The 25,539-nt window shown below is 39.4% G+C and overlaps 1 protein-coding gene across 1 annotated transcript in view; it reads right to left on the reverse strand.

Moving 5' to 3' along the window:
- The window catches only part of PDE10A (phosphodiesterase 10A), a gene marked incomplete at its 5' end in the record, with an annotated part of 578,327 nt that overhangs the window by 18,608 nt on the left and 534,180 nt on the right, over nt 1-25,539 (reverse strand). Inside the window, 2 exons of the mRNA XM_082669118.1 lie at nt 14,374-14,546; nt 22,060-22,215. Of these exons, the coding sequence (XP_082525244.1) occupies nt 14,374-14,546; nt 22,060-22,215 (329 nt within the window). The remainder of the gene's footprint in view (nt 1-14,373; nt 14,547-22,059; nt 22,216-25,539) is intronic.

A 25,539-nucleotide genomic window follows, 5' to 3' on the forward strand; every position in this document is an offset into this window, starting at 1 on the left:
AATTAAGGACCATTCTATTTAATTTTTTTTAAAGATTTCATTTAAAGGCCTACTGATATAATTGACATACTCTACCTTGTTTAAGAACAAAACACTTGAAACAAAAGTGTATCATATTTTATCACAGAATCATACTTCTACATTGTACATTTTTGTTGCTCATACTTTAACTTAGGTGTAACTTACATGGAATTAAATGCATGAATTTGAAAGATATAGTTCAATGAGTATGAAAATGTATACAGTCCAACCACCAGACCAGTGATGACAGGGAACATTTTCATGACCCAGACACACCTTCTGCCCTTTCCCGTTCAATATCCCTTATCCAACACCAACACCTGCCAGCCTGAATTCTACCGCAATCACTAACACTATTGATTTGTTTGGCCTATTCTAGAATTTGGTAAAAATGTTTTCATAGAGTAGGCACTGTTTTGTTCAACATAATGACTGTGTGATTTCTTCATGATGTTGCATGAATCTGTAGTTTCTAATTTCTTTTATTGCTGAACAGTACAGTATTCCACTGAGTAAGTGCCAGAAACTGTCTATCCATTCACTGCTGTTGGACCTTTGGGCTGCTTCTGGTTTAGATATATGATGAATAATGCTGCCGTGAATATCTGCGTCCAAGCCTTTGTGCGAAAGGCAGAAAAAAAGTGGAAGACAAAATTGGGAACAAAGAACAAGTGCGAAGGATAGAAAACAGTAACAGGTATGGCAGATATTAATGCAACTATATCAAAAATCACTTTAAATGTCAATGATCTAAATACACCAATTAAAAGAGATTATCAGAGTGGATCAGAAAATAAGGCCTGAATATTTGTTGCTTATAAGAAACACGCTTTAACTATAAACACACATATAGACTAAAAGTAAATGGGCGGAGAATGATATACCAGGCTAACATTATTCACAAGAAAATGGGAGCAGCCAGATTAATTTCAGACAGAACAGACTTCAGAGCAAGGATAGGTATCCGCAATAAAGAGGAACATCTCATAAGAATAAAGGGATCAATTCTCCAGGAAGGTATAATTGTCCTCAACCTGTATTCCCCTAGCGACAGAGCATCAAAATAGGTGAAGCAAAAACTGATCAAAGTTCAAGGAAAAGTATATCAGCTCCACTACTATAGTTGCAGACTTCAACACACCTCTATGAGAACTGGATAGATCCAGCAGGCAGAAAATCAGGACATATTTGAATCCAATAATTTCATCAATGATACAACTGACATCTGTAGGTTGCTTCATCCAGCAACAGCAGAAGACACATTCTTTCCAAACTCAAATGGAACATTCACCAAGACAGACCATGTTCCAGACCATAAAATACAGTTTTTAACAAACTTAAAAGAACAGAAACCATACAATGTATGTTCTTAGATAACAGTGAAATTAACTAGATATCAATAACAGAAAAATAGCTGGAAAACCCTCAAATACTTAGAGATTAAAAAACACTTCTGAATAACACATGGGCCATAGAAGAAACAAGAGAAATTTAAAAATATTTGTAACTAAACATAAATGAGGACACAGCTTAACAAAATCTGTGGGATGTGGTGAAAGCAGTGTTTAGAAGGAAATTTACAGCATTAAATGCATATAAGAGAAAAGAAGAAAGATGTAAAATTAAAAATCTAAGATTCCACTTCAGGAAACTAGAAAAAGAAGAACACGTTAAATCCAAATATGCAGACGAAAAGAAACGGTAAGAATTAGAGCAGAAATCAATGAAATTGAAAACAGCAAATCAACAGAGAAAATAAACCAAACTAAAAGCTGGCTCTCTGAAAAGATCCGTAAAAGCAATAAGCCTGTTGCCAGTCTAACTAAGGAAAAAAGAGAATACAAATTACTAATATCAGAAATGAAAAAGGGGACGTCACTACAGATCTCATGGACATTCAAAGGATAATGAAGGAGTACTATAAACAACTCTACGCCCACAACTTTGGTCACCTAGATAATATGAATCAATTTCTTAAAGGATGCAATCTTCCAAAACTTACACAAGAAGAAATAGACAATCCAAACAGGTCTGTATCTATTTAAGAAATTTAGTCAATAATTAATAACCTTCCAAAACAGAAATCACCAGGCCCAGATGGGTTCAGACAGCATATCCTACCAAACAAACTGAACTCATCCTGCTCCGATGGCTTGGGTGTTAGTTCACGGCAGCTGCGACCGCAAACAGGATCAAATCATGCAGGTTTTGATTCCGGGTAATGCTGCAGTGGAAGAGCTCAACTGCTCTTCAGTACGGTCATTGTGACTCTCTCAACTTCCCTTCTCCATGAGACCTCGCGTTAGTCAGGGCTGGAGAATCTCACTCCACCCGTTTATCCCCAGAAGCAGAAAGTGGGATCCCTGGAGTTTCTCTTCCTGGCAGTGAACCCAGCCCTTCCCGCAGGACTGTGACGGCTGATGAGGGTTAGAACATCAGGGAGGCCAGGACCGGGCAGGGGTGAGGCAGGAGTCTCCTTAACCACTTACTCCCCACCCAGGGCGGGAGATGAGTGTCTGGGGTCGGAGGGATTGTGGGCCGGGGTGAGGAAGCAGTGGGGATGGGGGTGACAGTGAAGCCAAACAGGCGCACAGCGGGGGCCACCCCACCCCCAGGAAGCCCCGTGAAGTCTCTAGGCCTGGCCAGGCTCGTGCCTTCTCAAACTCAAGACTATTTGCTCCCAGGGTCAGTTGGGCTCTTTTGATTGCAGAAGACAAAAACTCACTTAAGCTTCTGTATTAGTTTGCTAGGGCTGCCGTAACAAAGTACCACAAACTGGGTGGCTTAAATGACAGAAATTTATTGTCTCACGGTTTTAGAGGCCAGAAGTCCAAATCAAGGTGTTGGCAGGGTTGGTTCCTTCTGAGGGCCATGAGGGAAGGATCTGTTCCAGGCTCCTCTTGTTGGCTGGCAGATGGCCATCTTCTCCCTGTGTCTTCACATGGTCTCCCCACTGACACATCTCTGTCCAAATTTCTTCCAAGGATATCAGTCATGTTGGGTTACGGCCCACCCACATGGCCTCATTTTACCTTAATCACCTCTATAAAGGCCCTATCTCCAAATACTGTCGCATTCTGGGAACCTGGACTTCAACATACGAATCTGTGGGGCGACACAATTCATCCCATAAGAGTTTTCTAGAACACAAGTTTATTTTAATGTGTTGTAGTGTTCTTTAGTTGACGCATCCACCTCCCTGTTAGACTGGAAGGACCAGGACAGCAGGGCCAGGGGATGTCTGGCTCTTTGCTGCACACCCAGCGCTCGCCCTAGTCTTGGCACTGAAAGGTACCGAATCTGTAGCTGTGGAATTGGGTGTCTCCCTTGGTGTCTCTGCTCTCTTCTCCCATTACTTACTGGCCGATCCCTCAAGAGCCTCTGACACAACACGCTCACATCTCAGACAGTACACTTCACATACTGTATTTCACTTGATAGCATCTGTACTAACATACTTAATCTCCTTTAAAGTCAGTCAAATTTTTCTTAAATAAATTGAAAAGGAAATTTTTTCATGTAATTTCTACTTGGATTATTTGTCTTATTATTGAGTTGTAAGAGTTATATAAGACTGCTATCAAACACAAATATTGAGAATATTTTCTCACATTCTGTGGCTTGTCTTTTCATCTCCTTAAAAGCTGTTTTGGAAATCATACGTTTTTAATATGATGAAGACGATCTATCATGTGTTTGTTTCTTTGAAGGTTAGTGCTTTTCTGTTTTGTTTTTTCCAGCTTTATTGAGGCATGACTGACTAAAAACAGTTGCATATATTTAGGTTGTACACGTGATTATTTGATATATGTATATATTGTTAAATGATTACCACAATTAAGTTAATTAACACATCCATCACCTTACACAGTTACCTTTTGTGTGTGTGTGTGTGTGTGTGGTGAGAACACTTAGGATCCACTCACTTAGCAAATTTCAAGTGTACAGTACAGTGTTACTAACTGTAATCACCATGCTGTACCTTAGAGCCCCAGAACTTATTAATCTCATAACTGAGAGTTTGTACCCTTTGACGGACATCTCTGAAGGTTAATGCTTTTTGTGTGCTAAGGAATCTTTGCCTATGCAAGGTCATGAAGACTTTCTCCTATGTTTTATTCTAAAAATTTTATAATTTTAGCTTCTACATTTAAGTCTATCATCCATCTGAAACCTCCGTAATTAAAAAGCAATGTTGAAAGGACTATCCTTTCCCTAGTTGAATTATCTCGGCCCCTTGGCTGAAAATCAACAGGCTACCTAGAATGGGTCTTCTGTAATCTGTCCCCATTTGTCTACGCTAACATCAATACACCCAGTCTTGATTACTGTTATTTTATAGTAGGTCTTGAAATCAGATAGTATAAGTCCTCCAATTTGTCTCTGCTTTGTCAAAATTGCCTTGACTATTCTAGGTCTTTTGTATTTCTAGATAAATTTGAGGTCAGTTTGTCACTTTCTACAAAAAGTAGCCTGTGGATATTCTGACTAGAATCGCAGTTTTGGAGGAATGTTTGTAGAGAATCGATAGCAATATTGAGGGTTGCAATTCATAATCATGATACATCTCTCCAGTCGTTTAGTATTCTTTATTTCTCTCAGGAAATGTTATGTATTTTATCATTTGCTAAATTTATTTTTAAATGATTTTATATCATTTGTTAAATTTATTTTTTAAGAGACTTTATATCATTTGTTAAATTTATTTCTTAAATGACATTGCAAATGGAATTGCTTTAATTTGAATTTCCAATTAATATTCATATATAAACTAAATTAATTTTTAAATGTATCCTGTGAACTTGCTAAAGTCACTTATTAATTCTAGTAGATTTTTTTGGAGATTCCTGAGGAATTTTTTAGTAGATGGCATGTGATTTAAAAATAAAGACAGATTTACTTTTTCCTTTCTAACTTTGTTGATTTATTTACTTATTTTCAGTATAATGCACTGGCTATGATCATATGGTGTTTCTTCTTTGTTCCATTACTGTGAATTATATTAATTAGCAAATGGTTAAACCACTTTTCTATCCCTGAGATAAAATCCATTCGTTATATTGTCTTTTGAATATGTGACTGAATTTGTTATACTTTGTTATGAATTGGATCTATGTCCATAAGGAATATAGATCTTTATTTTTTCATGGAAAGGCATTTTCTTTTAAGTATAGCAGTGCATACATGTCAATCAATATAGATCCTTAATTTACTGTTTTTGTAACGTGTTTGTCAGCTTTTGGTATCAGTACTATTCAGGCTTCATAAAATAAAGTGGTAAGTAGTAGTCTCATTTTCAGTAACATTTTGTGTAAGAGTGATATTATTTCTTCCATAAACGTCTGATAGAATTCACAAGTGAAACCATGAGGTCCCGGAGAATTTTCTGTTTAAGGATAGAATTTCTTTAAGGGGATATTCAGATTTTCTGTTTCATCTTGGTTCATGTACAGTAAGTTGTAATTTTCAAGGAATTATTCCATTTTTAACTGTTTGAAATTAGCATAAAATTATTTATAATAATCTCTTACTGCCTCTTTTTGCCCATATTCTGTAACAATATCCTCTCTGTTACTCTTAGTATTGGTGATTGGTATTTTCTCCTTTTTCCTTACTTAGGCTTGCTGGGGGTTTATACATTTTAGTAATATTTTCAAGGCACCGACTATTGGCATCATTGGTTTCCTCTGTTGTTTGCTGCTCTCCATTTTATTGCTCTGCTCCTCTCTTGATTACTCATTTCAAGTTAGGGTTTAATTTACTCTTCTTTTTCTAGCTGCTTAAGGTGTCATCTTAACACACTGACTAACACAGGCATTTAAAAATAAACTTCTAGCTGAATCCTACAAATTGTGATAGTTTGTTTTCCCTATCATTCAGTTTGAAATATTCTCTTATTTCCTTTGTTATTTCTTCTTTGATACATGAGTTATTTAGAGGTGTGTTGTTTAATTTCCACATACGTAGGGCTTTTCTACATAGGTTATTGTGATTCTTATTTCCATCACGATAAAAAATATTCTATGAATCCGATCTTTTGAAATTTATTGAGATTTATTTTAGGTACCAGCACACAGTCTAGCTTATAAATATTCCATGTGCAGTTGAAAAGACTGTGTAGTCATTTTTTAGTGTTCAGTGTATATAAAATAGGTTATGTTGACAGTGTTGATTTTTCCTTTGCCTTAGATTTTTATGTACTTGCTCTATAAATTACTTAAAGAAAAATGTAAAACTCTTGAACTATGGTTTTGTTTAGTTTCCTTTTCTGTTCTGTGAGATTTTCCTTCATGTGTTTTGCAGCTCTGTTAATTAGGTGCGCGCGCACATTTTGCAGTGTTATTTCTCTCTATGCGTTGACCCTTCTGTCGTGGTGAATTATCCCTCTTACTGGCTCACAGTATTCTGCCTTCAAAACGACTTCGTTTGATACTACTACAGCCACGCAGCTTTTTTAAGGTGTCTGCATGCTATATCTTCTCTCATCATTTTACTTTCAACCTATCTGAGTCTTCCTACTTAGAGTGTGTATTTCTTATATAACATATAATTAAGTCTTGTTATTTTATCAAGTCTGATAATTTTTGGTTTTCAATTGAGGTATTAATCCATTTACGTTTAATTGTTAGTTTGATTGGGTTCAAGTCTACTGTCTTCATATTTGCTTTCCGTTTGCTGCATTGTGGGCTAATAAAATGTACTTTTTATTATTCGTTTTTCCTTTCTTTAAAAAAAGCTATACTTTTATTTTTTCATGGTTTCTATACATTACAATATACATACTTATAACACACACATAAATTTAATACTGTTCCACTTAGCACTTCACTCTCACCCTTCACAAACATAAGAACCTTATAACGCTATAATTCTAGGTACCCCTCATTCTTTGTGCGATTGTTTTCATATATTTAATCTCTACATATGCTATAAACCTCACCTTAGTACAATTATTATTTTTGCTTTAATCACTCGTTTATCTTATAAAAAATTAGAAGATATATATGAGAATTCATACGTCATATTCTCTTTTGGATCCTTTTCTAAGGATCCAAAGTAGCACCCTTAGAAACAAAACAAAAAGTAAGCAAATACCCGAAGTACTTGGAAATTAGGAAATTCCTTTAAATTAACCTCTACATCAATGAGGAAATGGAAACAGAAATGAAAATTATCTAAAAACTAAGAAAAAGAAGAATGCTTCATCAAAAACTTGCAGGGTACAGTTCAATTAGTAGTCAGATAATAATACATATATATGTTTTGTTATGAAATTTGAGAAATAAGAAAAGGAACAACTAAGGTACAAAGAAGGTATAAAAATAAAAGTTAAAATGAATGAAAGAGGGCTTCCCTGGTGGCGCAGTGGTTGGGAGTCCGCCTGCCGATGCAGGGGACGCGGGTTCGTGCTCCGGTCTGGGAGGATCCCGCATGCTGCGGAGAGGCTGGGCCCGTGGGCCGTGGCCACTGGGCCTGAGCGTCCGGAGCCTGTGCTCCGTGGCGGGAGGGGCTGCAGCAGTGAGAGGCCCGCGTACCGAAAAAAAAAAAAATTAATGAAAGAGCAAACACACAAGAAAGAAATGATAAATTTTTAAAAAGTTTGTAAAAAAGGAATAATTAAAATGAAAGGACAAATTTGATTAAGAAACAAAGGGAGAAATAAAAATATTGAAAATTAGATAACTACAGATATAGTAAGATAAATAAATTTTAAGTGAGAATAATTTGTGTAAATATTTTATGTGAATTTGAAAGTCTAAAGGAAAAATGATTTTCTAGCAAAATAAGTTGACCAAGAGGTGAAATAAAATGGAAAAACCAAAACAATTACCTCAAACCACAAAAGACATTAAAAAGTTTGTTAAAGATCTTCCATTAAAAAAATGTGCCAGACTGTAATGGTTTTACAAATAAATATAATTTAAACTTCCCCAAATGGATATCTTTAGTTATTTAAACGCTTCTAGACCAGAGAGAAATTTAATTTCATAACTATCATAATCTTAATAGCAAATTATGATACCATACAGAAAAACAACTACATGTCAATTAATGGATTTGACATAAACTTGCTAAAAAAAAAAAAAAGCAAAAATTGACTTCCTTAGTATATTAAAAAAGTAATTCCATGGGAAACTAGAGTACAAGGAACTCAGTGGTAGCACAAAATTAGGAAATTTAAAAATCTATTAATAAAATAAGAAATCAATAACACAGAAATTAGGAAAATCATATTATCACTGAAATATGAATTTGATAAAATTCCTAATAAAAAGTAATATAAACAAGAAATGAAGAAAAAAACTCATACCAGATGAAAATAATTTACCAAAAAAATCACACAAAAAATTAAAATCTAAAATCACTACAATTAAAATCAAACACATATTAGATATACTTGCTTTTTCACCATAATCCAATACTGTTTTGTAGGTTCTAATTATACAGTCAGATGAGAAAGCAAAATAGGTATCAATATCAGAAAAGTGGAACGAATGATATTTAACTGTAGATGATGTGAAAGTATGCCTAGAAAATCCAAGAGATTAATATTTTCAACTGACACAGAAAACATAATAAAATTGCTAGAAAACACATTTTTAGAGTTCTAGTAATGACGGAATAAATTCTGAACAAAATTTAAAAACAACTCATTGAAGGCAATTGAGTACGTAAAAGCAGGCAGAAACTGAAAGGAGTTCAAAACCTTTGGGCATAATCCACATTTATTAGCTTTTCTGCTAAGATTATGGCTCAGTTGGGGTATGAGACATTTAGAGGCCCCCAAAAAGTCACAGTATGGTGGAGAGGTTAGCATCTGGGCTGTCAGAGCACATGGAATTTGAGGAGAAAAATCCTGGACAGGAGAGAGCCACAAAGGCGATAGTCCCCAAATATGCATTCATATTCCCCTCAAATCCTTGGCTGGACCTAAGGACCAAGGCCAAAACAGAAACAGAACCACACAAAAAATGCTTAAGGCACATATCCATAAATTTAGGATAATCCATGAGAAATTTAACTGGCCACTAGAATAAAAGTCAATTATCTTCAGAGAAGGATAACAGGATCCAGAAAGATAACAGAGAATACATATTATCCACAATGTAGCATATAAATTAAAAAATTACTAGACATCTAAAGAAAAAGAAAAATGTGTTCCATGACTCAGAAAAAAAAAAAAGTCAACAAAAAAAGACCCACAGAGGACTCAGTTAGTGGAAATGAAGACAAGCATTGTTAAGTAACTGATAGATATACTAAAGAATCTCAGGAAAATATATACTTGGATACAATGGGTGAAGAGACAGGGATTTTAAAAGAGACACAGAAGCTATAAAAATGAACCCCAAATAAATCTCAGAACTGACAAACACAATACATAAAATAAATCACTGGATGGAATGGACAACAGATTGGAGAGAACATTAGAAAGGATCATTGAAATTAAAGGCGAATCATACCAAATTACCCAGGGAGGCCCAGGGAGGAAAAATGACTGAAAAAACAGTTCAGAGCCCTAATAACCTGTAAGACAGTATTAAGTGATCTGTCACATGTGCAATTAGAGTTGCAGAAGAAAAATGACGGGTTGACAGAAAAAAATATTTGAAGAAAAATGGTTAAAACTTTACTACGTTTTCCTGTAATCAGCAGCCCAGAGACCCAGAAACCTCAGAGGAACTCAAGAAGGACAAGTACAAGGAGGAAACTGAGGCACATTATAAACAAAGTGCTGAAAAACCAAGGATATAGAGAATATCTTAAATAAAAAGACACGCTACATACAGGAGAATAACAATAAGCATGACTGCTGACTTCTCATCAGGGAAAAAAGAAAAAGATGGAGGTCAGAAGACAACCGAATAACATTTTAAAAATGCTGAAAGAAAGCCTGTCAACTCAAAATCCTAAATCCAGCAAAAATATCTTGGAAAAGTGAAGCCAAAATAAAGGCGATAAACTAAGGCTGAAAGAATCTGCTGTCTGGACTGAGGTAAAACAATTACCAGACGGAAATCTGGATCTACACAAATGAATGCAAAGCATTGGAAATGGTATATATATGAGAAAATATGACAGATTATCTTTTTCTTTGTAAAAAATTCTTTAATAATCTATTAACTATTTAATTTAAAGTATTAGCAACCTTGGTGGTGTATACAACATATGTAGCAGTATAATATTTAACAACAACAGCATAAAAGACAAAACTGGGCATAACTGGATTCTGTCTTTTTAAGGTTGTTACATTGTACAGAAATGGAGTAATATTAATTCAAGGTGGACTGAAAAATGCAGATTCATGTAAACTCAAGAGCAACCACTTGAAAACATACAAGTGTAACAATAAAAACCAATAGAAGATATAGAACACAGCAACAAAGGAAACATTTCATTAACTCCAGTGAAGACAGGAAAGGAAGGACAAAGAACAAAGGGTTAAAGAGAAAACAAACAAGATAATGAGACAAACATAAATATAATTACATTAAAGGCAAACGAACTGACAGTCTTAAAGGAAGCAACCACTGAAAGTCTCAACTACTGCTGATTACAAGACACATTTAAAATATAAGGATGCAGATAGGGTAACAGTAAAGGATTGGAAAAGAATATGACATGCCAATAAGTAAGCATAAGAAAGCTGCTGTGGCTATTAGACACAGAAAACTTTAAGGCAAGAAGTATTAACAGAATAAAAAGAGAATTTCATAGTTACAAGAGGATAAATCATAGAGAAGACATAACAAATACACAAATGTATAAGCACCTAATAACAGTTTCTAAAAACATGAAGCAAAATTGAGAAATATATAAAAATTCATAACTTTTTTATACTGGAAATTGTATTTCCATTAAAAACTGGAAAAAACACATTCACAAGTGATAACATTTATAACGTGACCAGTATAATTTAACTAAAAAAAGATAGGATCTGTGTAAATAAACTATATAAAATGTTATCCAAAACTAAAAAGTCATGTCAATGCTTTTGGATGAGAAGCCAATATACTCTCATTTACAAGTGAAGAAATAAATGCGATATAACTGCAATCAAAATCCCAATGTGGATATTTTTAATTGAAAACAAACACGATAAAATATTCTTTTTCTTTTTTAAGTTTTCACTATGAAGGAAATAAAGGGTCATGATGTCTATAATCTACAAGGAAGTGGCACAGTCAAAAAATAAAGGCAAAAAATACGTTAAAATGTTAATAATTCTTGAATGTGGGTATGAGTATACATTTTAGTATAATTTCTACTTTTCTTAAGTTTGAAATTTTCCTTATAAAAATGTAAAAAATGCATTTACTAAGTAACAATTTCCATGAAGTTTTCGGAAAGTAAATGAAAGATGAAGATTATTTTACCAGGTATGTATGATAAATTTCAACATAGTTACAATAATCAAAACAGTATGATCACAGTCGAGGATTAGATAATTAACAATTACATGGCTTAAGGAGTCCAAAGAAGTATTTGAATTTATATGAAACTTCAATTCAATTCAGTGGAAGAAAATAGATTGTTAATTAAATGGTATTGATTCAACTCATCAGGAAGAAATAAAGTTATGTTCATAAAAAGTATAACTCCAGAAGCATTAATATGCAAAGAAAATTTTAAGTACAATTTATATTACTTTGAGGATAGGGGAGGTCTTCATAAGCAAGACAGGAAACCAGATTTGATAAAAACAAATGAAAGATTTGGCTTCAAGAAATTAAATTTCTTTGTATTTAAAATAAAATCTAAATAAAACTTTTGAAAAGCACCTAAGAAAATGTGTGTAACATATAACAGAGAAAATGTTAACATCCTTAACAAAAATATAGAATGAAAACTGATTTATAAAAAAAGTAAAGAATTCAACAAAAATTACACAAAAGTTGTGAACAAACAGAAGTAGGAACAAAGTCAACAAACATGAAAAGATCTTTAATGCAGGGAGTTGTCAGAGAATGGCATACTTAAAGAGAAACAGTTTTCACCCTATGTGAGGAGAAGTGTGAATTGCTACCGTCCTTTTAGAAAATTTAACATGTATCTACATTTCTAGCACCGTATGCAATGTGATATATATTTTTAAAGGACAGTAGATGACTTTATAAGAGTTTATTGCAGAATTATTTATGGTGCAAAATTCTAGAAACATCTTATCAATAGGAGGAAGGTTTAGTGAGCCTTTAGCTAGTCCTCCATACTACGTGATGTCACATAACTCTTAAAAATAGGCAAGCATCTGGTATACCGTCGGCCCTGCTCATCTGTGGGTCCTGCATCCGCAGAGTCAACTGACCTCGGATCCTGTACTATGTTGCTTCAATCTGTACAGGCGAAACCTACGGACACGAGGGCCGAGGGCCGACGAAGGGATTTAGGGACTTGAACATCCACTGATTTTGTTATGCAGGTGGTGTCCTGGAACACATTCTCTGTGGATACCGAGGAAGGCCTGTAATCATGTTTTTGTTTAAAGATGCATGTTTGTGCATATAAACAGCTTAGAATAAACAGAGGAGAATGCATGGTTCTATTGGTTCTGCAGAACAGGACCCAGCGGACCGCCGGGTCTCTCATCTGCTCTGTGCAGACGGAAGAGTGACCCTATTCATCGTCCAGGGCCATTTTATACAAGGGACGTAATACCCGTATTCTGGTACCTGCAGGGGCTCCGGGAACGAACACCCACGGCCGACTCTATTATTGTTTTTCTTGTATATACCTGCACTCTTTGAATTCTTAAAACAAATATGCAACACCTTTAAAGTGATTTAATCATCATAACTATACAGTATACACCACTAACATGTGCATGTGCATTAAGCACCAAGTATAATATTACTTGCAATTAGATTTTTAAATTTTCTATTTTATAAGAATATCATTATTGTAATCATTTTGCTAAAATCATATGCAAGAAACTTGTTACTACTTACATGACTCTTATTTATAACTTAAAAACAATGTATACACATAGTTTTCGGCAAGCCAAAGGATACCTTAACCCAGTGCATATTTCTCCAGTCTTACCATTGCCATAAGAAAGAGAACCGTGGATAAACTCCCATTTCTACAGACATGAAGACTTTAAATCGCACGCACCCCTTGGGCTGCAGGCAGAAGAGGGTGTGTTGTCCTGCATGACACTGACCCTTCTGCCAAGCCTGGGAGGGTGCTGGCAATGTGTCCAGACTGCCCTCTGTAAAATTAAGATGTATATTTTTTTCCTCAAAGAAGGTTCCCCATAAAAACTCTGATGATCATATTCTTGAAGAGGTCAACTTTATTTATTATGTATCTGTCTCTAGTCATTTGTAGACCTAATGTGTTGTGTTTGGGGTACCTGAGTGAACTGCTTCTAAGAACTGAAAGCAGATTTCTCTAGAAAGAAATGTTATGATCAGTACCTTAATGGATCATAGAGGAGATACACAAAGCATCTGAGCAAAAAAGAATAGATTCAACTTCACCAAGACTAGGATGAACCAATAAACAAGCGTTCCCAAATCTAAAGATAAAGACGGCATCACTTAAGATGGACCTAGTCAGACATGGAAACAGCCAAAGGAAAGTCCTACAAAGAAAAGCTGGTGGTAACCACCTACACACCGGCAAGGCCAAGAGGGGTTTTAGCCAGTGGACTGAGCTCTAATGGACAGATGGGTGGACAGGTGCACGATGAAAACACGTGATACATTTCTGAAACCAGCGGGCAAGTCACACCTTCTCAGAAAAAAAGGAATCAAACTACCTTAGCCTGATGCATTAGAACATTTAAGGAATCTCATTCTCTCTGTTCTGACCTCATGTTCAAACCAACCTTGGATTGCCACTTGGCTTCCTGAAGGATTGTGACCACGCTGAATGCCAATATTCTGATGCTTATAACTAGAATGTATGCTTGCAGATCAATAAAATGGAATTCAGGTTTTATAGATCAATCGCATTGGCTTGGTTAATAAGATCTGGATTCTGATGAATCCATTTTCATTTGCTTTTGAGTCTGTGAGGTCAATGACCAAACGCTGGACTGTGATAAATTCAAGGAGAGGCCTCTTGGAAAATGACTTCCCTTTAAAAGTACCCATTCCTATGTGACCAGTTTCAATTCTAATTCATGTTTTAGTGACCTTCACAATACATTGTCAGCAATCTTGTCAAAACGAAATATCCAAAGTGAATATAAAGTGCACATAAAACAAACAAAAAAAACCACATAAATTCTTTTTACATTTCTTTTTTCAAATATAAATTTATGCCAAATTACATTTTTGTTTTTAAATATAAATTTATTCCAAATGACACTTCCTGGGCTAATAAACTTTCAAAAATTATTTTTACCTATGTGATTGATTATTAAGGTTTAGCGATCCGGTCTGGTACATCTCTTCCAACTGTTTCCTGTTTCCAAAGTATAACGCAAGGTCTGTGGCAATGATGGCTTTGCGGATGATCTCAAGCACCTGTTCATATTCGCTGGAGCTCAGGGTGGAGAAGATATTGTGCCCCTCCAACTAGGGAAAAAATACAAATAAACACCACCAATAACAAGCACAAGCTCCAATCTAATGACATTTTCAGTTACTTGAAACAACAGTCAGTCAATGGCATTTGGTCAGGACAGGTTTTGGGGGAACAAAAGGATAGTTTGAAATGACTAATGAAATTAATGTTTTGGTTTCTCTTCACGATACAACAATGAAGCTACCACTTCAATGAACTATTTAAACTACGTAACATTTCCCACCATAAAATCCCAGTGATTTAAATATACACCTAGTTTTGGGATATTTCTAGTAAGGAATTAAAGGACTGGAATATGCAAAATATTTAAGTAAAAGACTTTTCCTTTTAAACTAATTAAGAACTTCGGTAAGTTTCACATTATACTGGAAATTAATGGGCTTAAAAAGTCATCTATATATTTGTCCACTTCCGCAAGCCTCATGATTAATAAACTATTTTCTCTGTATCATAGAAGAAAATGTCCCAGGACCTGAACATAAAATTTAGGCATATTAAAAACTCTCCCTACAGGCAAGAATGCTTTTACATAAAGCACAAATCCCTGAGGTGCAAAAACTGTAAGGCCATCCTGTCTTCTGTCCTCATGGGAGATGGACCCAGCAGATCATCACCCTAAACAAGACCAAACACTGGTCATTTGAATTCTGTTTTCTCATAATTATTCTTCTGTATATGAATCTTTTAAAAACTTTTTACAATAATTTCTTCCTCGGGATTTTAAGTTTTATTTGTAGTTGAGGTTAAAACGGGTCATTTTTGTTCAAACGAAAAAAGGTAGATATTCAATTTGTGGGTTCATCAATTATTTTTTAATGATTCATTAGTCAACACAGTTGTACTATAAACTGATTTTTAATTGTTCCCGCTTGTCTTAAGCTACATATATTGACTGATAAATTACATGACAAACTTGAAATTATTAAAGTATATTTCTTTACAAAATCAGACATCTCACTAAGATATCGTCTGCTTCCTATTACTCTGAAATAAGGTTGTATGTGCCACATTTATTTTCAGTTATCAGAATCTTCCTGTATTATTTACTTTAAAGGTATTATATTTATATTTAAATTATCCTATGATAAATGGAGTTAGTTCTAGTTGGTTCTTTTTCAGACAATGATAATAGTAAGGACATGTTTGTAGAATGCTCTAAGGTTATAAAGCACTTTCAAACACACGATTGCACTTTCAAATTATAACATTTAAATGCATCTTTGATATCTAATTGAAACGAAGTATTTGCTGAAGCATTAACAACATTTTTATTTGACTAAAGAAAAACTGCAGTACTTATATAAACTGGTTATTTCAGTAATTTTTAGTAATGTGATCTCACTTGAAGCAGCCTTCATAAATACAATAGGGCCAAAGAGGTGGACATGATAAGGACAGGACTTCAGCTCAACACAAGGAAGAACCATCTAAATGTTCAGAGTTACCAGGTGAACTATGCATGGGATGCTGTTTGTGGAAACATTCAAAACACAGGCTGGTTAGTAACTGATGGGAGACAAGGGGTGGGGATTTAGTCACTGGGAAGGTAATTAACTTCCAAGCCCCTTTCAACCTCAACTCTAAACTTGTATTGTACAAAGTTACAAGAAAGAAATCTTGACTCTGACTTGTGCTAAGAAAGCTGCTTTGCTTTGATCATAACTCAAGTAAAGCAGCTGGCCTCTGCTTCAGCACTTAATGCTCTGTGACCTGGGCTCCCCCCCTCATACACATGTTCCACATTGGATGTGTTTGGCTGGTACGCATGCACACATCTGCTCTTGGCAGGTCGTCTGAAGAGGAATCACGTGTGATCTATATTTATATGATTTACTCTCTCTATCACCAACAAACTATTAAATTATAGCACATAAAATATTCTCACATACTGTTGGATTTTACGTTTTAACCTCTCTAAAATAGGGACTTCTTAGCCTGGGTTCTATAAATTCTCTTGGGGACCACAGAGCAATGAACTCACTACAACTGTATATAGTATGTTGAGTGTGGCATCCATAAACACGTGTTTTCATCAGATTCTCAAAAGTGTCCACGACCTAAGACAAAGTAAGACCCATTTTAAAGGATCTGTATATTCTGCTGGCTATTTCAGATTCATTATTTCTTTTTTTACTTTACTTTTTGATATTAAAGGGAAACTAGGTGGAAAAGTTCAGCAGTGAACCTTTATAATGAACAGCTGGACTACTTCCTTCAACATTTTACAAGAGTAAAGGGAATAAGTGATTAAAAAGAAACAATAGATGGCCCCTTCCTTTCAAGAGAATATAGTATATATTTATCAACACTTTGCTCCTACCAAAACAAAAGACAATAAGGGAGATACAGCAACCAAGCACAGCAGATAAACGCTGAAAATGCTTTGAAAGCTCCAATTTCACATTAGTTAACAACCTAATAAAACCTCACAAAATAATAAGATGCTTTTATATACCAACTGATAAGTTTATTATAACTAATATTCCAGGTTACGCTGTTTAAAGTTTATATTAATTCAAGGCAGTTGATCCCATGTTGTATCAATCAAGCATAAAATAACAAGCATTTTATACCCAGCAATGTTTCTAAAGTCCCAAAATAGGTAAGGAGCATATAATTCTTACCTCTGTGAAAGCTTACGAGTGGGCTCTGTTTGTAAAGGCTCAGCTGCTTAAGTAGCTGAGATTTGTGAGATATGTACGAGAGAATAGAAACAACGCTGAAACGGTCCTGATGCTGAGAGACTTATCGGGGACACACTTTAAGGTCTTTAAGGCGGATGGTCCTTAAGGTCCCTCCTAACTCTCAAACATGATGGGTCTAAGGATTCTCAGCGTTCTGATTCACTGTTAGAGCACTGCTTTCTTGCCACAGCTGTATCTTTCCCACCACAAAATGAGGAATGTGTGTCTCATTGAGCAGATATTCAGTCTGTAGCGTCTCACTTTGGGTAAGGATATTAGTAGCTACTATATCCAAGGTCCTAAACAACGTAAGTTCATTTTTTTTAAGGCGTTCGCTGTTCAGTGGTACACAAAAAATAGAGTAGCATGGTCCCCACGAATGAGGTCAGTGAAGACCATGGGAGCACATGGGACGCTCTTCTCGGTGGCGACATGAATTCTGAAGGACCGGTGGAGGAACAGAGGAGGCATGAGACCCTGAGCGTTCGCTGGAAGCACAGACACTTCCGTGCAGCTGAGGCAAATTTAATACAGAAATGGTAAGAACTAAAGTAAAAGTTTTTTAAAAAGGCCGGGTTGCAGGGCTTCCCTGGTGGTGCAGTGGTTGAGAGTCCGCCTGCCGATGCAGGGGACACGGTTTCATGCCCCGGTCCGGGAAGATCCCACATGCCGCGGAGCGGCTGGGCCCGTGAGCCATGGCCGCTGGGCCTGTGCGTCCGGAGCCTGTGCTCCGCAGCAGGAGAGGCCACAACAGTGAGAGGCCCGCGTACCACAAAAAAAAAAAAAAAAAAAAAGAAGAATAACATGTTCAGACATATATTTGGAAGATAAATTTGAGAACCACAAGTTTGGGGAAGTGGTGATCAATATGGGGGAAAAAGGGGCTTCCCTGGTGGCGCAGTGGTTGAGAGTCCGCCTGCCGATGCAGGGGACACGGGTTCGTGCCCCGGTCTGGGAAGATCCCACATGCCGCGGAGCGGCTGGGACCGTGAGCCATGGCCGCTGAGCCTGCGCGTCCGGAGCCTGTGCTCCGCAACGGGAGAGGCCGCAACGGTGAGAGGCCCGCGTACCGCAAAAGAAAAAGAAAAAAAAAAAAAAAACTGGGGGAAAAGTCAGTCAAACAGACAACGTCTAATGAAGGCGGAATTTGGGATGTCACTCGGGAAAGGTCCTTGATGGACATGTAGGAGACTGTACGCTCAGAGGGGCCAGTTCAGCATCCACTACAGGCGCCAAATGGGAACTCTGTCTCCTATGAATGCCCCTCACGGCCTGTACACAGCCCCTGGCCCCAGTCACCGGGAAAACAGTCCTGAGACCCAATGTTGAGACAAGGGGCAGCTCAGCAAAAGTTAAGAATCTGAGCCTATCTTTCCTCTAGATGCTTTCACACTTCTCCTTACTTCATTCCTGACTTAGTCTCCTCCCACTGCCCACTCGGGGCGGGGGCGGGTGGGGAGGGTGGAACTGCCCACTGCATCTTTCTCCCTGTGATGGAAGTGAAGGCAAGTGTGAACGAACATACACCCCTCCTGCCGTGCTGTACCGTGAATAGTTCTGTGCTAGTGTGTGAAGGACTGAGGTCAGCTTTTAAATATACTTCCCCTTTCTGTTTGCTGAGGTTGCTGTGGTCACACAGGGGGCCTCTTCCCCACGCTTCCCCAGTCGCCCAGATTATCCCACAAGTAATTGTGGCAACAACACTGAAAGTCAGCATTCGGGTTAACGAGACTGTGGTCTGTAGACACACACGCACAGAGCCACACACACACAGCTTTGAGGAGGCCTCGTGGGGAACCATCTCTAACCATCGTGGTGAATTTTTTTATCTCCTCTTTGGCCACGTTGCCAAAGGATGAATAGTTCGGGACTGCGATCCTCTGTGCAGCCAGAGCGCTGAAGGCTGCCTGCGGAGATGAGGACGCCGAAGGAGAAGCCCTTCCCTACCCTGACCACTGGGCGGACAGACCTATCAGAGGGCTCCATGTGACGTAATGACATATTGTTCTGTCTGATAATTCAGTGACTGGATGTTGAAATTAAATTTTACTCTCGGCCAAGGATATCACCTTAATTGGTCAAGTCTGGAGGTGTCCTGACAAAACTTCAAACTGGCAGGGCTTGGTGACTGGAGCTGGGGGCAGGGTGAGGGGGAAAGACTCTAACAGGGTCACTGGCCCGTGGGGTGAGGGAGGCACCATCACGGGAGCTGTAAAGTAACTCAGCACGATTGTGGCCACACTGAACGCCAAACACAGTTCAAGCGTTTGGAAACAGAACCTTACGGTGCCCCAGGCTGACACACAGGCGTGAGAGCCACAGCCTGTTAGGATGGCTGGGATCCCAGGAGGCCGGCCAGGTGGAGCGGCAAGAAGAGCCGCTTGAGGGCGGAGCTGTGGACGCAACAGGCATCTGTGCTTTTGCTATCCCTGTCCCCCCGGGCCTGAAACATGTGCTGGCAGCTGCGAGACAGTGAATAAATACGTTCGCTACTGAAACGAATTTCACGAGGCAGTTAGATGGATCTGAGAAGCAAAACTCAGAGGAGCTATCGTGAGCATGTACGGTCGGCAGATTCTAGAGATTTCCAGAAAATGAAGGGGCCCTCCGCCATGCTCCTGCCCATGAAGATGGGGCCATGAGTTTATGCCCCCTATGTTTCTCCCTGTCACAGCTCACACAGGAGGTGTTGGTCAAGCCAGGATACAGATTCAGATTTTAACTGGTGGGCTGAACCTGTGGCCATGACGGTTCTTCTAGCCAGCTTCCCATCCCATTCGTCTGCTGAGAACCTCACCTCTCTAAAGACACAAGAACAAAGGTGCCCTTATGTTCCCCCCACCAGTGACTGAAATGCCTTCTCTAATACTCGGAATCTAACTACCCTCCAACAACTCTGTGGATGCCAGCAGCGTGCCTGAACTTAATTCACTGCCTGAGTCCCCGTGATGATGCTCTGGTCATTCTAGGAACACCGCATCATGGAACACAGAGCCCCCACGTGGCTGAGGGTTTGCTGAAAATGCGACAAACTGCTCTGTGCCACCTCCACTGTCAACGGCGGCAAACGGAGTAAGTCTTCCTGCCAGAAGTCTTCCTTGGCTGGGTCAGACCCTCTCCACCCCTTCTGCTTTGTATCACTGCTGTATCACACAGTTTATATCTTATTCCATCCAGCAGCGATGTACCTTGCAACCCTGGCCACTGTAAATTCTCTTATATTTAAAATAGGTTTTCTGAGGGAACTTCAGGAAGGCTATTAAAATTCATTTGCAGATTAAGTTGCCAGAAATGCTGTCACAGTCACATGTATGAATTCATTTAGGACACAGGATGCACATGGGGCCCAGGAGTCCTAATTATTCCTAAATGAAGGCGTCCTGATGTCCTTTCTGGCATAGACCCTTCTTCCTGGGCAAATAAATAGCTAAGGGGAAAGCAGATATAAACCGTCATAAAGTTTTATAAATGTCTATTTACAAAAAGCATGTTCTAATGCATGTGTGTGTTAATATACGTGTGTGTATATACACCTATTATACACACACATATATAGAGACATGCATCTATATCATACACACATACAAACACATACACATATACATATATCCACACACATCTTTTATCCTGCCTAAATTTCTAGGTATGTATGCATGTATCTATCTATCAGCCAAACATACATAACATACACCATTTAAAAAATAAAGTATTGTTGCCAAGGGAACATCGGGAATGGTGACTACCTATTGCTTTCAGGGATAGAACCAGCCCGGGAGCAAGGGGGACATTCAGCCACCTGCCGGATATGACTCCGTATCTGACAGACCTTTCACTCTACCCCGCAGGTCATCAGAAGAGCACCTGAACTTCAGTGAGCTCACCATTTACCTTCTCAGCCCTGAGGAAAAGGGGCCTGACCACGTACATGTTGCTGGGTTTTGAAAAGATCTGAGTGTGCAGTACTACCAATCACTGGGACAGCTGGGACCATGAGGCACCACTAGGAGAAGCTACGGAGAGGAAAAGAGCCCTGGGTGGTCAGGGGAGGGCTGGGCTACACAAGAAAGGAAAACTGCACCAAGTGGCAGACACCTTTCTGCTTTCGCAAGTCGCCCACAGCCAGGCGCTGCTGAGGTCCTGCCGGGGCTTTGTGTCACAACCTTGAAAATTCCAAATCCTTCCCGTAGACATGTAATCAAAAGATCTAATAAGATTTCTCTTCCTATTTTGAGGTGCTGACAGTGAGAGGAAGAAACGGGGTCCACTATTCTTAAGTCAAACAGAGATCACATTTTAAAAATTGTCTGTGAGAGGAGTCAAAGCATTACGAGGCGATAGTTACGTAGTTAAGATGACTTTGAGAAAAAGGTTTGAAGTGAAGAAGGAGCGTACGTATCTCACAGGGAAGGGAGACCAGTCAGCATCCAGCTCAGTCACTAAGGACATCTTAAAAGCAAGAAAACTCGATTTAAAAACACACAAAAGAAAAAATAAAAGAACTTCAATGCACTTAAAATCTTGTTTGCCTAACGTTCAAGATTCGTTGTTCAACACATTCTGGTTCAAGAACATGATGATCCATGTAGATTAAATTAACTACGTGAAACAAACTTTGCCTTAGGGTATAACGTACTTAAAAATCAAATGTGATTGCAAAATATATATAAATCTTTTAAAAAAGGTTTTACGATAAGATGTAGCCGCTGTTTCTAAAGAAAGCCAGAAGAATATCCCTCTTTTACGTATAAACCGTGGGTCTCTCTGACAAGACGACGCACACACGGGGCAGCGGTCAGGCACGTGGCCCTGGGCGCCTCACCTGAAGGATGGAAACGGTCTGGGAGAAGTGATGCTGTTCCATGGTTGACGTGGAGTATAGGGCCGCCAGGGGGTGGTCGAATTTCTGCAGGTAGCTGTTACTGAAGCCCCTGTGGTCCAGGTCGTGGCACAGACACGCAATTAGCAGTCCCTTGCGCTTAAGGAGAAACCACAGTGCACAGATGTTCAAAACAAAGAAATGGGAGATGAGGAAAGTTACGGTTAGTATTCTTATCACACTGACTTCTGTCACTGATGCAGCCAACATGCTCATGAATGCCTGAAATAACAGATAATCTAACTTCTTTTTTAACCAGTTTCTTTGTCTTTCTGCTTAGGAACTTAACAATCAAATTATCCTTGAGTTTTCCTGATCGACTCTGGTAAAAAGGGTAGGTGGTATCAAATTCTTCAGTTCTTCACTTAAAAATCCATTCAATATTAAATTCTAACGACGTTACTGCTATCATAAATGAGGAATATAGCAAGTAAATCATACAGCATGTGAAAAATGGCAAATTGTATACAAAAAGATAAAAGGAAGAGCAGGCTGAAGGGGACAGGTGAGAGGCGGGTGGCTGTGATGTACAGCAGTCAGGATGGGCCTCAGACAGGCAGAGGTGCAGGTGAAGGGGAGACGCAGGTGGCTCCCGGGGGTGGGGGCGGGGGCGGGGCTCTCAGCCAGCGCACATCCTGGCAGGGGAGCCTGCCTGCGAGTCACAGGACCAGAGTCACATGACCAGGACTGACCACTGCAGGGGCTGCGGGGAGAGGAGGACAGAGAGGAACCTGAGGGCAGGGCAGGGGAGGGGAGGGTAAAGATCTTGTATTATCTGTGATCCAGGGACCGATGGCGGGGTTTTCAGCAGAGCAGTGACATCATCTAGCTGACGCTCTTTAAAGATCCCCACGCTGGCCACTGTATTGAGAACAGACTCCAGGAGGGTGGGAGAGACCTGGGGGAGGCTTTCGTCGTGACTCAGGCAAATCATAACAGAAGCTTAGACCAGGACGCAAGCAACGCAGGCTTAGGAGACATGACTAAAGTCTGGAAGATTCTGCAGGCAGAATCAACAGAGCTTTCTGGCAGGCTGGGCATGAGAAGAAAGGAGGGCAGGACGGCGAGCGGGGGAGGGGAAGCCAAGCCTGAGGGCCAGGTCATCAGCCTTAGACGCTGATGGACGGGGTCTTCACTGAGAAGGGAAAGTTGAAAGGGGAGCGGGCTGGAGGAGCGCTCGGGAACCGAGGGTGCTGGGGGTCCTGGGAGCCACGTGAGAACAGCGACGCAAAGAGGAAAACTGAGCTCAGACCCTTGGACCCGCACGGCCCCTGGACCAGAGCATTTTCTGGGGGGTGACGGAGCTGGTTTCAGAGAAAAGGGGAGGAGAGGAATTGCAGGCGGCCAGCACAAGGGCTCCACCAGGGGCCGGCGGCAAAGAAGAGCCTAGAAATCCGGAGGGAGCCGAGCGGAGAGGCAGAGGCAGAGGGTGCAGTGAAGTGGAGGTCACAGCCTGCGACCTGCACGGGATGCAGAGCCTGCGGAGGACCCAGCGCGGAGGGAGCGAGTTAACGGAGCGGGGGGCGGGGGAGGGAAGAACCGCGAGGGCAGGGACCTCTGAGACCAGGGCAACTGGCAGGGCGGCTCTGGACAGGAGCCCGGGCAGCATCGGGGAGGGCGTGAAGCCGGAGTGCGCGGCGCCACCGGCCGCGGGGCCGGCGCCTGCACAAAGCCCCACCGGAGCACTGCGTCTGCGCCCTGCTGCTGCCTTAGTCTCGCCGAGCCGCGCTGGTTTCTCCTGCCACCTAATGGGCGGGGAGGTCGCCCCGGGCACCCGCACCCCTAAACTATGCGGTAGGCAGGGGACCAACCCTAAGTGTTCGGAGGTCTTAAGACACTGAACTGTGTATGTTCTGGGGGTCGTTTGGTTTGGGGGCTGTTCCCATATTTTATGCTGCAACGTCAGCCATAATGAATCTGGTAAGAAATGTCAAGGTTGTAAAACCTGGCACAATAGATAAAAGCTTTCTAATTCCTTTTAACCTATTTTATTTGTATTGATGTTCAATAGTTTTGTCAAGTGCATGCCAGAATCAAGCATCTGAAAATAACTTACAAAGTAAAGAACTACCTTTGTTAACTTTTCCTTTAAAAACATCAAAGGATCATTTCTAAAGCTCTACTAGAGATTACATATGCACCTTACAAAATATATTTTAAATACTTATGTATGTTATTTGGGGGTTATTTTTAGCCAAAAGACCTGAAGTTTCTGGAGAAACAGAATGATATAATTCTAGAAACTTAAATGGAAATCAATATGTAGTAACAAAACTTATCTCATTTGTCTTAAAATGTTCCCATTTTTGAATATAAATTTTAACATAATCCAAAAGAATAATTTCTATAATTCTCAAGCTTACAGGCTAAACTTTTGGCAGAAAAGATAATAAAATTGCTTTCTTAAAAGGAAGTGAATGGAGAAATACTGAAATTTTCAAAAATATGGGGTTCAATGAAATGGAAAATTGTTTAGAAAAATTTATATTAAAAAAGAAAAAATTCATCGTGTGTGTGTGATAAATAATTTATTAGGCTAAGCCCCATCTAAAGATTATTAATAAAAAAAGGAACGTTTTGACTCTTTACAATAGCATTTTTTTTCTAAAATGCGTCTTTCAAGTTTCCCACCCAAATTGTGAATTTGGTCTGACAGGATGGAAAGGACAGGACTGGACCTCAGGGTTCTAGTGTTGGTGGACATGACCTCAGGAGAAGCACAATTTCTTTATCACAGAGACACAGCTCCCTTTCTTCACGTGTCCTGAAGCAGGAGGAGAGAAGGGTGGATTCGAGTTAGGGCTTTCATAGGGCTGCTGGGACCTTGTGGAGAGAGGGCAGCGAGGCCATCAGGAAGGTCCCGTCTGGGAGGAGCACAGCTGGGGCGAAGGCGCCCCATTACCAAACGTGGGCTGGGCATTCAAGGAAGGGGCTCGACAGCAGTGCATGAATGGACTAGGTGTCCCCAAATCTTCTCTGAGTGCGTCACCAATTCCAAGTCCGTAAAGTCCGGTGAATCAGTGGAACATTGCCGAGCCCCTGTTCCCTTATGCTAGAGAAGGTCAGATAAGCATTTATGTTTTAATTGTATTTAATGCTCTGGGTTCTCAGATGGGTAGGATATGTCTCCATTATCCAGGGCATAAGGGCAAAGAGAACAATTCACTTTGTGTACATCCTTTCAGAAGAATTCAGCTTTAATAGGGAAGAAAGACTACAAAAATGAGTGTTTCCTTGAGGGATATTTTGATGAAGTTGGAATTTCTGTATCTACATTCCTTATACAAAATAACAGGGAAAATGCTCGGGTACAACAATTTAAAAAGTGTGCTTCTGTGAATTTACGGAACCAAATTTGTCCTGGAATGACACAGAGTCGCCTATTTCATAAACGTACTCCAGACACAGAGTACTTCAACCCAC

The sequence above is a fragment of the Grampus griseus genome (assembly GCF_964374135.1).
Source record: "Grampus griseus genome assembly, chromosome: 13".
Lineage (NCBI taxonomy): Eukaryota > Metazoa > Chordata > Mammalia > Artiodactyla > Delphinidae > Grampus > Grampus griseus.